At 41.9% G+C, this 14,138-nt stretch overlaps 1 protein-coding gene across 18 annotated transcripts in view; it reads left to right on the top strand.

The window, feature by feature from the left end:
* Positions 1 to 14,138, top strand: part of LOC106579599 (histone-lysine N-methyltransferase 2C) — a 373,485-nt gene that overhangs the window by 167,405 nt on the left and 191,942 nt on the right. For all 18 annotated transcript variants that reach the window (XM_045702710.1, XM_014159676.2, XM_014159658.2 and 15 more), the window contains exon 6: positions 6,268 to 6,532. In XM_045702710.1, coding sequence (XP_045558666.1) covers positions 6,268 to 6,532 — 265 coding nt within the window. The remainder of the gene's footprint in view (positions 1 to 6,267; positions 6,533 to 14,138) is intronic.

Raw genomic sequence — 14,138 nt, forward strand, 5'->3', positions numbered from 1 at the left:
TAGCACAGTTAAATAGTTAACACACACACATGGACACAGCGGTCTAAGGCACTGCATCTCTGTGCAAGAGGCGTCACTGCAGTCCCTGGTTCGAATCCAGGCTGTATCACATCTGGCCGTGATTGGGAGTCCCATAGGGCGGCACACAATTGGCCCAGCGTCGTCCGGGCCGTCATTGTAAATAAGAATTTGTTCTTAACTGACTTGCTTTGTTAAATAAAGGTTACACAAACACCACACTGACCAAAAAGTTATTTTGCTGGCATTTACGTATGTCCCCATTACCAGTAAAACATGATCAAAACCTATTTCTTTCACTTACTTGCTGTGCTGTTTCGTCGTTCAGTTGTTTCATTTCTCAACCAGGATTTCTATGGAACGCCATTTGGGTCGTTGCGTGTCAAACAACACTATTTGACCAGTCAGGACCTGAATATGACTGCACGTCAAATAATTTATACACGTTCATACATTTTTTTACTTTCTTATTACACATTGATTACACTATCACTTGTATTTCATATGTCACAACGATTCATCGATACGTATGCTATGATGCTGGTAAAGTTGTCTCGCGCACCTACAGTGCTGGTCATAAAAAAAAAAAGCTAGCTAGCTCATGGATGCAAACAATGTAGTTCTTCCCCAAAAACATTGCAAAACGACAATCTCTTTCAGTAGCTATAGCTAACAATATAGCTAGGTGTCATCATCTAAAATAACTCTAATTTATAAGACAGTTATTATTTGATTAATGGTGGTCGGACCCATCTATGTGAAGCTAGCCACAATAAGGATTAGCCACAACAGCGGACTTTGCAGTTAGCCTTCAAAATAAAAGTATGGTATAATTCCACTATTTGTAATCATTTGCATCACTGTCAATGACATACTTTAATTTTGAATCAAACCGCAAATTCCACTTTTGTGCCTAATCCTTATTGTGACTAGCTTCACAACACATAACCCGGTCTGGTTGAGCGTCGCTAACCAGATGAAGCTAGCTGGCTGCTTATAATGTTAGCTTTGGGCAACAGGGTTAAGTAGCTGGCGATTTCAACGGGTGAACAACAAGTGGCAACCTGGCTAATACTTATTCACATGGATTCCTAAATCATTACTAAGAATAATGAAAATTACTGCAGTTTCTATTGTTTCAGGCTGGTTGTATTGGTGCTAGCTAGCTACCCCAGAAGTTGCGGTTGAACATATGCTTTATTACCAACGCTGCCGGTGTTTGCTTGTTTGCAAACGTTTTTTGTACAGCTTTGACAGTGCTACTGTATCTTTTTTGACACGCAAAGACCCAAACGGCATTCCATAGAGTGTGTTTCGTGAAGCTAATAGCAGTGACACTATTACTGTGTAACTCCAGTAGGGCAACATCTGAAAAATAAAGCACTTGGTAGTGTGTACCGGTGTTCGACCAGTCGGCGAAAGCCAACATCACCCACGACAGAGGAAGGTTGATTGTCAAGCGCAATGAATTCCATTAATGGATTTGGCCTTTGAGTTGTCTCGCTGAAATGTTCTTACTCTTTCAAATGCCTGCTCGACTTGTTGACTGTTCGACCCACACAGCAGACATTGTGGGCTAGGTTAGGAATGCTGTGATGCACGTGTAGCGCAGAATTTTACGTGGCGTCATTACGTCCTTTACCTACGTTATTTTGGTATGCACGGTAGCGTTGACATCGGTTTTAAACATCGGCGTTAAACTAGACATCGGGCCGATACCGATGTTGGCATTTTTAGCTAATATTGGCCCTATTCAGATATGTTCACCGACTATATTGTGCAACCCTATTGGTAATAAGCCACTTTGACATTTGCTCAGTACATTGTTTTCGCTGAGGAAATGTACGAGTCTGCTGTTAATGATAATGCAGAGGATTTTCCCATGGTTGCTGTTGATGCATATCACTCTGTATTTATTGGGGTCAAATTTGTCTCTTTTGTGGATTGGGGTGATCTGTCCTTGGTTCCAAATACTGGGGAAGATGCCAGAGCTGAGGATGAGGTTCAAAAGTTTATGTATAGCCAATAGGACTTTGGTCTATATTTTATCTTTTCATTTAGGATACCATCAACACCACAGGACTTTTTTGTTGGAGGGTTTGTGTTTTGTCCTGTAGTTCATTCATTGTAATTGGAGAATCCAGTGGGTTCTGCTAGTCTTTTAATAGTTGGTTCTAAGATTTGTATTTGCTGTTTATATTTGCTGTTTGTTATAGAGCCAAAAAGATTGGAGAAGTGGTTTGTCCATACATCTGTCTTGGATAGATAACTCTTTGTTGTTTTAGTGTGTTACAATTTTCCCAGAAGTGGTTTGATTCTCTGGTTTCTACAGTTACGTTGAGCTGATTTCTGATGTGCTGTTCCTTCTTTCTCCCTCTCTCTGCCTGTCTCTCTCTGTCTGCCTGTCTGTCTGTCTTGGTCTCTCGCTCTCTCCTCAGTTGTCTGTGTGTGTCTCTTTCTCTCTCTGTTCTCTCTCCTCACCGCTTAATCTTGCTGTCACTATTTCTCTTGCTTGTTTTTGCTCTTTCTTTCTCTTTCTTTCTCTGTCTGTCCTCTCTCCCTCCCCCCTGTCACTTCAGCTCCACGTGATCCACTGTTGACAAAGACCTACCGTCAGAAGACACCCCAGGGCCCATTGGGCGGCCTCCTAATTTGCTCAGCTTTTTTGAACCAATCCGAGGGGGCGGTGACGTAATGCTCTCACCCAGCGAGGTTCCTGGCAGGGGGCCAACGCGGCGCAGTGCATTGTCGCGTTGGAGCCCTGTGATTGGTCGGTCAGTCCAGTGCTGGCACTGTGCCAGTTCTAGACAGGGAGCTAGGAATGAAAACAATAACAAGCAAGAGAGAGAGATGTATTAAGGTGGACCGTGTCAGAGAAGTGTTAAGGTGGACCGGGGATAGTTCACATGAACTGAGCCCTAGTGACCCAATTCTGTTTTGGCCTGAATAGCAACGAGATGAATCACCGTTTAGGGATATATCAGAGGAGACGGTGGAGAAAGTAGCCTAACTCTTGAATTGACTTTTGCCTGTTTGATTTGAAATGTACTTTTACCTCAAATCCCTCTACTTAATTCATGGACTCGATGAACTGTCACTCTCCATGCAAGTTGTTTTGTCTGGTAATAAGATGAAAGGTTTTGTAAGGGGGTGCATGACATGACAGTGCATGTGTTGATAAATGTGCATGAGTGAGTTCATGTCTCCTCTCGCTCTCTGCATTTGTGTATACATGCATGAATTGGTCTGCGTGTCTGTCCATCGCGCTTTCTTTATTCTATAGTCATTGTGTGTGTGTGTGTAGTCGCTAATTATTGTCTCATTAAGGTGATCTAATTGAAAGTAGATTTGACAGGCCCAAAGTAATCACAGGCCTAATGAAACACTGCTTTTTCTCAGGGAGAGAGTGAAGGCGTCCGCATGCTTCCTAGACGAAAAAGATCTGAAGAGTTTGTGCCTATATTATTCCCACATTTTGTCCTCCAGTAAGTTTTTATTTTATTTATTTTTGTTGTTGTTTGGGCTCCCAAAAAATTGAGGCAAGCTCATGTCGGTAGCTGAAGTCAAAACCACTTCGTCTGTGATTTTTCAACAGTAGGGATTCTTCAGTAGTCTTTGGTGTCATTCAACGAGAGACGACTCTTTTTCATGCACATTTTTTCATTTAGAAATATTGCACCGACATCTTGGTCAGATGTAAAATAGCGCGACAAAGATCTCCTCCGAAAAAAAACTCAAAATGAATGATGGATTTCTTACCTTTTTTCAGGAAGTGTATACTGGCTACGGCGTCTCAAAATGGACAAACGGTACTATTGCAGCTTTTTTATCGTTTCTCAAGCGAACGTCTTTTAACTCCCATTCAGGTCGGCTAGCCGACTTCAGCTAACCGCCATGCAAACTAAAGAATGCTGACACCTTAACACCGCTTTCGTCTTCCTATTCACACATGGAGCCAGCACATTCACCATTCACCAAGGTGGGATATAGGCTTGGTTTGGATAAATATGTGTTTGGTTCAGTAGGCATGAAATGGGGAGGTACTATCTGAAATTGTCCAAAAAATAATGTTTTGAAACGTTTCACCCAGGCCAGCTTGGCCTGACTCAACTTATACAGCTTTGATCGAACACTATAGTTATGGTAAGTGAACACATGGAAAGGCTGTTGATATCACACGAATAAGCAACTTCTGATATCATTCATGTCAATCCATCTCCAAAAAGGCATACCCATTTCCAAAAAGGCATACCCATTTCCAAAAAGGCATACCCATTTCCAAAAAGGCATACCCATTTCCAAAAAGGCATACCCATTTCCAAAAAGGCATACCCATTTCCAAAAAGGCATACCCATTTCCAAAAAAGGCATACCCATTTCCAAAAAAGGCATACCCATTTCCAAAAAAGGCATACCCATTTCCAAAAAAGGCATACCCATTTCCAAAAAAGGCATACCCATTTCCAAAAAAGGCATACCCATTTCCAAAAAAGGCATACCCATTTCCAAAAAAGGCATACCCATTTCCAAAAAGGCATACCCATTTGAATGGAATAACATATGGTTCTGCAAATAAGACAATTGGGCCATAAATTCTGCAAATTATAATTTGCCTAGAAGACATGTCCATAACCTCTAAGGTTATTTAGCTTATAAGTAAAGCTGCAGCGTTTTCACAGCAAAATTGAATATTACGGGCCAACAAGCCACAGCTGAGCAAAATTAGAGGAACACGAGGGAGAGAAAGTGGAGGAAAACGGATAGGAGATTGCGTATTAGGGTTTTTGGATCCTTCACCATTAAACCCTCCATTTGAAATACTATCCCTTTAAGGCATAATCTGTCATTTGTTTCTCAGCCCAATAGCAGCTCCGCCACTTGGTTTGCTATAAAGCTGAGGGATGGGTCTAAGAGGGAAATGGCACCGCTCTTAAATTCATAGATGAAGCTTTGGATGCAAAGACTTGGTTACATGTAAAAGAGAGGACCATAGTCCATCAGTGCACTATCCTCTTCTCATCCCCCCCATCCATAACTCATATTGGCCTTATTGGGAGTAGGAAGTTGTGTTCATTAGGCACCAAATGGAAGAAAAGTAACTGAAACCCTCATCTTCTTTTTCTGTTGCAAAGCGCTTTAAAACATTTTCCATTTCACGCCCTTATGAACACATCCCTATAGTAGAGCTGTTTGTGGGGGGGGGTGTAGTATACAGTAGCCTTTCATCCCTAGCACCCTACTGCTGCCCAGCGCTGGGTAAAGGGCTTCCTCAAACCGGGGTCTCTCTTTTTAAATGGTAATTCCCACTTTTTTCTGCTCCTCTGTGGGCCGAGAGCCTTCATCCAACAACACCAGACTGGCTGGAATAGGCTGCATCCGGCAGGGATGGAGAGAGATTGTGTGTGTGTGTGTGTGTGTGTGTGTGTGTGTGTCAGGCTGGCTAGTATGTTTGTGCGTGTGTGGGCTCGAACAACCAGTCCTTGTGCATTAGCCAAGGGACAACCTCCACCCTGATGCTTTCTTCCAGAAGGAGAGGATGGTGGTGGTGACCATGTCAATGAGCACTCCTTGTCCTTGATATGGTGTCATAGCACTGTTTGAATTAAAGATCATATACATGGATAACAGCTTTTAGTGTTTTTTTTTATTTACTTTTATTTAACTAGGCAAGTCAGTTAAGAACAAATTCTTATTTGCATTGTTCCCCAGTAAGCTGTCATTGTGTTAACTGCCTTGTTCAGGGGCAGAATGACAGATTTGTACCTTGTCAGCTCGGGGATTCGATCCAACAGCCTTTCGGCTACTGGCCCAACGCTCTAACCATCACCAATTGCCGCCACAATTTTCGATTTGGTACCTCTGATATTGAACTCTGCATGGTTGTGGAAGAGCTTGTAAGTGAGTGGTTTACGCCTGCTGTATTCTGTCATGTGACAAATAAACATTGATTTGATTTTTAATGACAGCAATCCCATCCCCCATCCCAAGCAGACGCGTAAATCCCAGACTATGCACAAAGCTCTCCCTTTAAATTGGATACCAGGCTCTCTTGTGATTCTTTCTCTATTAGCCAGTTTTTTTCTTTGGTGCTTTACATGATGTTTGGTGTTCTTAGTTTAGGTCCTTTGCCCTTTAGATTCATTTATGTTGTTGTGTATTTAGAAAGGAATTTGCCATGTTTGTATTAAGTGCTATGTTGGTGAGAATAAACTTGCCCTTCAACATGACCTTTCCCCTCTCTCTCCCCAGGATCAGCTCTCCGGACAGTGGTCTACACTCCTCCTCGGCACCCGGCAGCACGGACCCCTTCAGCGAGGAGCCGGCCCCCAAGTTCTGGGACGAGCTTGGTCAGATCGGCCTTCCCGACGACATCAACGTCCAGTCCCTGTTTGACCCCACAGGCCAGTGCTGTGCCCACCTGCACTGTGCCGCCTGGTCCGAGGGGGTATGTCGCGGCGAGGCCCAGGACTCGCTGCTCTATGTGGACAAAGCCATAGACTCTGGGAGCACAGAGGTGAGTGGTTACAGAACAAAAACTTTGGGGTATGGTTGTTAGGATTCAACCCTGTGTGTGTTTGCCCTCAATGTCTTTAAACAAGTGACCAGCAAATCAATCACACTGTCTTTTCCAGCTCAGTATTCATGTCCATATAGCCAAGACTGTGAAGCCATTGAACTTCAGTCATAAGCATTCAATCACAATGTCATTCTAATGACGGTGGTCTGTGGAAAGACAGCGTTATAATTGAGGGGTTGAAGGAAAGTTTGAACCGTGTTTCCAGACCACCATACACACTGTACCGTGGTGTCAGCGTGAAATCAATGACGCTACTTAGTGTTCAGGTTAGCTGTGTTTCACTACCGCTGCCTCCACAATGTTTTGACTGACAACTTGTTGTGTGATTTATGATTACGAACCGGCTAATTGATTTTAAGGGGAACGTCGGGAAGTAAGTGGACTGTCTTGATTATGTTCACGGTTGATCATAAATGGTATTAATAAAGATGTGTGAGGTTGAAGGGGGCACCGAGTAGTTCAGCAGCTCCCGGCACCCCCTTGTTTTGGGATGGGGGGGGGTCTTATTAGTATTTGAGTACAGCCAGAAGAGGACTGGCCACCCCTCAAAGCCTGGTTCCTCTCTAGGTTTCTTCCGAGGTTCCGACCTTTCTACAGAGTTTTTCCTAGCCACTGAGTTTCTACATCTGCATTGCTTGCCGTTTGGGGTTTTAGGCTGAGTTTCTGTATAAGCACTTTGTGACATCGGCTGATGTAAAAGGGGCTTTAAATAAATTGGATTGATTGAGAGTAGTGTGTCGCTACCGTGTCAATTTAGCTCAGCGGAACTTTCCATTAACACTTAACACAATGCAAAGTGGGGGAGGGAGGCCACATTACAGGTCATTAATTCACTATATTTTAGCTTGTACTTTTGCTGTGAGGACTTGATATTGATTGCTGGCTGAGTTAAAATATAACTATCTTAACATGTACAACAGTTTTTTAATACTGCTTACATGAGGGACTCAACATGTGATGACTTGCCTCTGGTGTTTATTTTTACGCGTCATGTACTACACTGCTGACTGTATGATTGGGATTGAGCTTAAGTGTGTGTGTGTGTGTGTGTGTGCCTGGGCACAGTTACAGTGCGTTTAAAAAAGCCTATTGTTGGTTTGTTGTCTGTGCTGAGGGCAGTGCAGTTATAGTTGTGTGTTTGTGTGTGTGAGAGATCTAGATGGGACCCTGTTAAAGGTCATCTTTGGCACTATAATAAGGCTCATTGAAGTGTGAAGCAGAAAAGGTCAGGAGAAAGCACTTCTGGAGGTTAACACACGCAGGTTTCTGTTAGCTAGTTATAGCTGGCTTTTGGCCTGTAAAAAACAATACATTAATTAATTTTCTTTATCAGCTTTTCAATAAATATGTGGATGGATGGATATATATCTGTATTAGAGGTCGACCGATTAATCGGAATGGCCGATTAATTAGGGCCGATTTCAAGTTTTCATAACAATCGGTAATCGGTATTTTTGGACACTGATTTGCCGATTTATTATAATTTTTTTACACCTTTTTTACACCTTTTATTTAACTAGGCAAGTCAGTTAAGAACACATTCTTATTTTCAATGACGGTCTAGGAACGGTGGGTTAACTGCCTTGTTCAGGGGCAGAACGACAGATTTTTACCTTGTCAGCTCGGGGATTCAACCTTACGGTTAACTAGTCCAATGCTCTAACCACCTGCTTTACATTGCACTCCACAAGGAGCCTGCCTGTTACGCGAATGCAGTAAGTAGCCAAGATAAGTTGCTAGCTAGCATTAAACTTATCTTATAAAAAACAATCAATAAATCATAATCAGTAGTTAACTACACATGGTTGATGATATTACTAGTTTATCTAGCCTGTCCTGTGTTGCATATAATCGATGCGGTGCGCATTCGCGAAAAAGGACTGTCGTTGCTCCAACGTGTACCTAACCATAAACAATGTCTTTCTTAAAATAAATAAACAAGTATATATTTTTAAACCTGCATATTGAGTTAATATTGCCTGCTAACATGCATTTCTTTTAACTAGGGAAAATGTGTCAGGGTATATGCAACAGTTTGGGCCACCTGGCTCGTTGCGAACTGTGAAGACTAATTCTTCCTAACAAAGACAGCCAACTTCGCCAAACGGGGGATGCTTTAACAAAAGCGCATTTGCAAAAAAAGCACAATCGTTCCACGACTGTACCTAACCATAAACATCAATGCCTTTCTTAAAATCAATACACAGAAGTATATATTTTTAAACCTGCATATTTAGCTAAAAGAAATCCAGGTTAGCAGGCAATATTAACCAGGTGAAATTGTGTCAGTTCAGTTGCACGCAGAGTCAGGGTATATGCAACAGTTTGGGCCACCTGGCTCGTTGCGAACTAATTTGCCAGAATTTTTACGTAATTATGACATAACATTGAAGGTTGTGCAATGTAACAGGAATATTTAGACTTAGGGATGCCACCAGTTAGATAAAATACGGAACGGTTCCGTATTTCACTGAAAGAATAAATGTTTTGTTTTCGAGATTATGGTTTCCGGATTCGACCCTATTAATGACTTAAACACACAGAAATACGAGCCTTATTTTAAGTAAGTCTATGATTTGATAGAGCAGTCTGACTGAGCGGTGGTAGGCACCAGCAGGCTCGTAAGCATTCATTCAAACAGCACTTTCATGCGTTTTGCCAGCAGCCCTTCGCAATTCTTTAAGCATTGAGCTGTTTATGACTTCAAGCCTATCAACTCCCAAGATTAGGCTGGTGTAACCGATGTGAAATGGCTAGATAGTTAGCAGGATGCTCGCTAATAGCGTTTCAAACGTCACTCGCTCTGAGACTTGGAGTAGTTGTTCCCCTTGCTCTGCATGGCTAACGCTGCTTCGAGGGTAGCTGTTGTCGATGTGTTCCTGGTTCGAGCCCAGGTAGGAGTGAGGAGAGGGACGGAAGCTATACTGTTACACTGGCAAGACTAAAGTGCCTATAAGAACATCCAATAGTCAAAGGTATATGAAATACAAATCGTATAGATAGGACTATTTCTATAATTCCTATAATAACTACAACCTAAAACTTCTTACCTGGGAATATTGAAGACCCATGTTAAAAGGAACCACCAGCTTTCACATGTTCTGAGCAAGGAAATTAAACGTTAGCTTTCTTACATGGCACATATTGCACTTTTACTTTCTTCTCCAACACTTTGTTTTTGCATTAATTGAACATGTTTCATTATTTATTTGAGGTTAAATTGATTTATTGATGTATTATATTAAGTGTTCATTCAGTATTGTTAAAATTGTTTTTTAAATAATCTGCCGATTAATCGGTATCGGACTTTTTTGGCCCTCCAATAATCGGTATCGGCGTTGAAAAATCATAATTGGTCGACCTCTACTATGTATCTATGTACACATACAGTTGAAGTCAAGTTTACATACACTTAGGTTGGAGTCATTAAAACTCGTTTTTCAACCACTCTAGAAATGTCTTGTTAACAAACTATAGGTTTAGCAAGTTGGTTAGGACATCTACTTTGTGCATGACACAAGTAATTTTTCCAACAATTGTTTACAGACAGATTATTTCACTTATAATTAACTGTATCACAATTCCATTGGGTTAGAAGTTGACATACACTAAGTTGACTGTGCCTTTAAACAGCTCGGAAAATTCCAGAAAACGATGTCATGGCTTTAGAAGCTTCTGATAGGCTAATTGACATCATTTGAGTCAATTGGAGGTGTACCTGTGGATGTATTTCAAGGCCTACCTTCAAACTCAGTGCCTCTTTGCTTGACATCATGGGAAAATCAATAGAAATAAGCCAAGACCTCCACAAGTCTTGTTCATCCTTGGGAGCAATTTCCAAATGCCTGAAGGTACCACATTTATCTGTACAAACAATAGTACGCAAGTATAAACATCATGGGACCAAGCAGCTGTCATACCGCTCAGGAAGGAGACACATTCTGTCTCCTAGAGATGAACGTACTTTGTTGCGAAAATTGCAAATCAATCCCAGAACAACAGCAAAGGACCTTGTGAAGATGCTGGAGGAGACGGGTACAAAAGTATCTATATCCACATAACCTGAAAGGCCACTCAGCAAGGAAGAAGCCACTGCTCCAAAACTGCCGTAAGAAAGCCAGACTACGGTTTGCAACTGCATATAGGGACAAAGATTGTACTTTTTGTAGAAATGTCCTCTGGTCTGATGAAACAGAAATAGAACTGTTTGGCCATAATGACCGTCGTTATGTTTGGAGGATAAAGTGGGAGGCTTGCAAGCCGAAGAACACCTTCCCAACCGTGAAGCACAGGGGTGGCAGCATCGTGTTGTGGGGGTGCTTTGCTTCAGGAGGGACTGGTGCACTTAACAAAATAGATGGCATCATGAGGAAGGAAAATTATGTGGATATATTGAAGCAACATCTCAAGACATCAGTTAGGAAGTTAACCTCTCTAGGGTAGGTGGGACGAAATCGTCCCACCTACTCAACAGCCAGTGGAATCCCGTGGCGCGTTATTCAAATACCTTAGAAATGCTATTACTTCAATTTCTCAAACATAGGACTATTTTACACCATTTTAAAGACAAGACTCTCGTTAATCTTACCACACTGTCCGATTTCAAAAAGGCTTTACAACGAAAGCAAAACATTAGATTATGTCAGCAGAGTACCCAGCCAGAAATAATCAGACACCCATTTTTCAAGCTAGCATATAATGTCACATAAACCCAAACCACAGCTAAATGCAGCACTAACCTTTGATCTTCATCAGATGACAATCCTAGGACATTATGTTATACAATACATGCATGTTTTGTTCAAACAAGTTCATATTTATATCAAAAAACAGCTTTTTACATTAGCATGTGACGTTCAGAACTAGCATACCCACCGCAAACTTCCGGTGAATTTACTAAATTACTCACGATAAACGTTCACAAAAAACATAATTATTTTAAGAATTATAGATAAAGAACTCCTTTATGCAATCGCTATGTCCGATTTTAAAATAGCTTTTCGGTGAAAGCACATTTTGCAATATTCTGTGTAGATAGCCCAGCCATCACGGGCTAGCTATTTAGACACCCACCAAGTTTAGCCCTCACCAAAGTCAGATTTACTATAAGAAAAATTGGATTACCTTTGCTGTTCTTCGTCAGAATGCACTCCCAGGACTTCTACTTCAATAACAAATGTTGGTTTGGTTCAAAATAATCCATAGTTATGTTCAAATATCCTCTGTTTTTTTTTTTGCGTTCAAGACACTATCCGAAGGGTGACGCGCCCGACGCCTTTCGTGACAAAAAAATTCTAAATATTCCATTACCGTACTTCGAAGCATGTCAACCGCTGTTTAAAATCAATTTTTATGCGATTTTTCTTGTAAAAAAGCGATAATATTCCGACCGGGAAACCCTGTTTACGTTCAAAGACAGAGAAAATAAAAACATGGTGTCGCCTCGTGCACGCGCCTCAGTCTCATTGTCCTCTGATCGACCACTATCCAAATGCGCTAATGTTTTTCAGCCAGGGGCTCCAAAGACATCATTCACCGGTTTGCCGCCTTCTGAGAGCCTATGGGAGCCGTAGGAAGTGTCACGTTACAGCAGAGATCCTCAGTTTTCAATAAAGAGAGTGTAGAAGCCCAAGAAATGGTCAGACAGGCCACTTCCTGTAAGGAATCTTCTCAAGTTTTTGCCTGCCATATGAGTTCTGTTATACTCACAGACACCATTCAAACAGTTTTAGAAACTTTAGGGTGTTTTCTATCCAAAGCCAATATTTATATGCATATTCTAGTTACTGGGCAGTAGTAATAACCAGATTAAATCGGGTACGTTTTTTATCCGGCCGTGCAAATACTGCCCCCTATCCCCAACAGGTTAAAGCTTGGTTGCAAATGGGTCTTCCTAATGGACAATGACCCCAAGCATACTTCCAAAGTTGTGTCAAAATGGCTTAAGGACAACAAAGTCAAAGTATTGGAGTGGCCATCACAAATATATAGATTTGACTGGTCATGCTTCGGTCTATAGCAGGGGTCGCCAACAGGTTGATCGTGAGCTACCAGTAGCTTGCAGCCCTTCTATGAGTAGCTTGCTAAACATTTCTGAAAGTACATGCAATGTTCACGTGTTCCACCGCAAACTGTCATAAACAAATCTCACAAGTATCAAACACTTCAAGCTCCCAGCTACTATCTAATCAACGCAACATTATCCCACCCCTGGTTAGCCACTATTGGCTTTAAAAGCAAAATCTAACACTATCTGCCAATTAATTTCCAGCAATATTGCCTCTGTCTGCCTGTGTGGTGCGCACATTTGTCTATCACTCCAGTTGTTCTGATTTAAGTCTTTTGGGTTGAAAGAAATATTCTCCTCAAAACCTTCTCAATTAAATTTCAACTGCAAAGTAGTAAGTATAGTGAGGGGGGAAAAAGTATTTGATCCCCTGCTAATTTTGTACGTTTGCCCACTGACAAAGAATTGATCAGTCTATAATTTTAATGGTAGGTTTATTTGAACAGTGAGAGACAGAATAACAACAAAAAAATCCAGAAAAACGCATGTCAAAAATGTTATAAATTGATTTGCATTTTAATGAGGGAAATAAGTATTTGACCCCCTCTCAATCAGAAAGATTTCTGGCTCACAGGTGTCTTTTATACAGGTAACGAGCTGAGATTAGGAGCACACTCTTAAAGGGAGTGCTCCTAATCTCAGTTTGTTACCTGTATAAAAGACACCTGTCCACAGAAGCAATCAATCAGATTCCAAACTCTCCACCATGGCCAAGACCAAAGAGCTCTCCAAGGATGTCAGGGACAAGATTGTTGACCTACACAAGGCTGGAATGGGCTACAAGACCATCGCCAAGCAGCTTGGTGAGAAGGTGACAACAGTTGGTGCGATTATTCGCAAATGGAAGAAAACACAAAAGAACTGTCAATGTCCCTCGGTCTGGGGCTCCATGCAAGATCTCACCTCGTGGGGTTGCAATGATCATGAGAACGGTGAGGAATCAGCCCAGAACTACACGGGAGGATCTTGTCATTGATCTCAAGGCAGCTGGGACCATAGTCACCAAGAAAACAATTGGTAACACACTACGCCGTGAAGGACTGAAATCCTGCAGCGCCCACAAGGTCCCCCTGCTCAAGAAAGCACATATACATGCCCGTCTGAAGTTTGCCAATGAACATCTGAATGATTCAGAGGACAACTGGGTGAAAGTGTTGTGGTCAGATGAGATCAAAATGGAGCTCTTTGGCATCAACTCAACTCGCCGTGTTTGGAGGAGGAGGAATGCTGCTTATGACCCCAAGAACACCATCTCCACCGTCAAACATGGAGGTGGAAACATTATGCTTTGGGGGTGTTTTTCTGCTAAGGGGACAGGACAACTTCACCGCATCAAAGGTACGATGGACGGGGCCATGTACCATCAAATCTTGGGTGAGAACCTCCTTCCCTCAGCCAGAGCATTGAAAATGGGTTGTGGATGGGTATTCCAGCATGACAATGACCCAAGACACACAGCCAAGGCAACAAAGGAGT

The sequence above is a fragment of the Salmo salar genome, chromosome ssa19 (assembly GCF_905237065.1).
Source record: "Salmo salar chromosome ssa19, Ssal_v3.1, whole genome shotgun sequence".
Taxonomy (NCBI): Eukaryota; Metazoa; Chordata; class Actinopteri; order Salmoniformes; family Salmonidae; genus Salmo; species Salmo salar.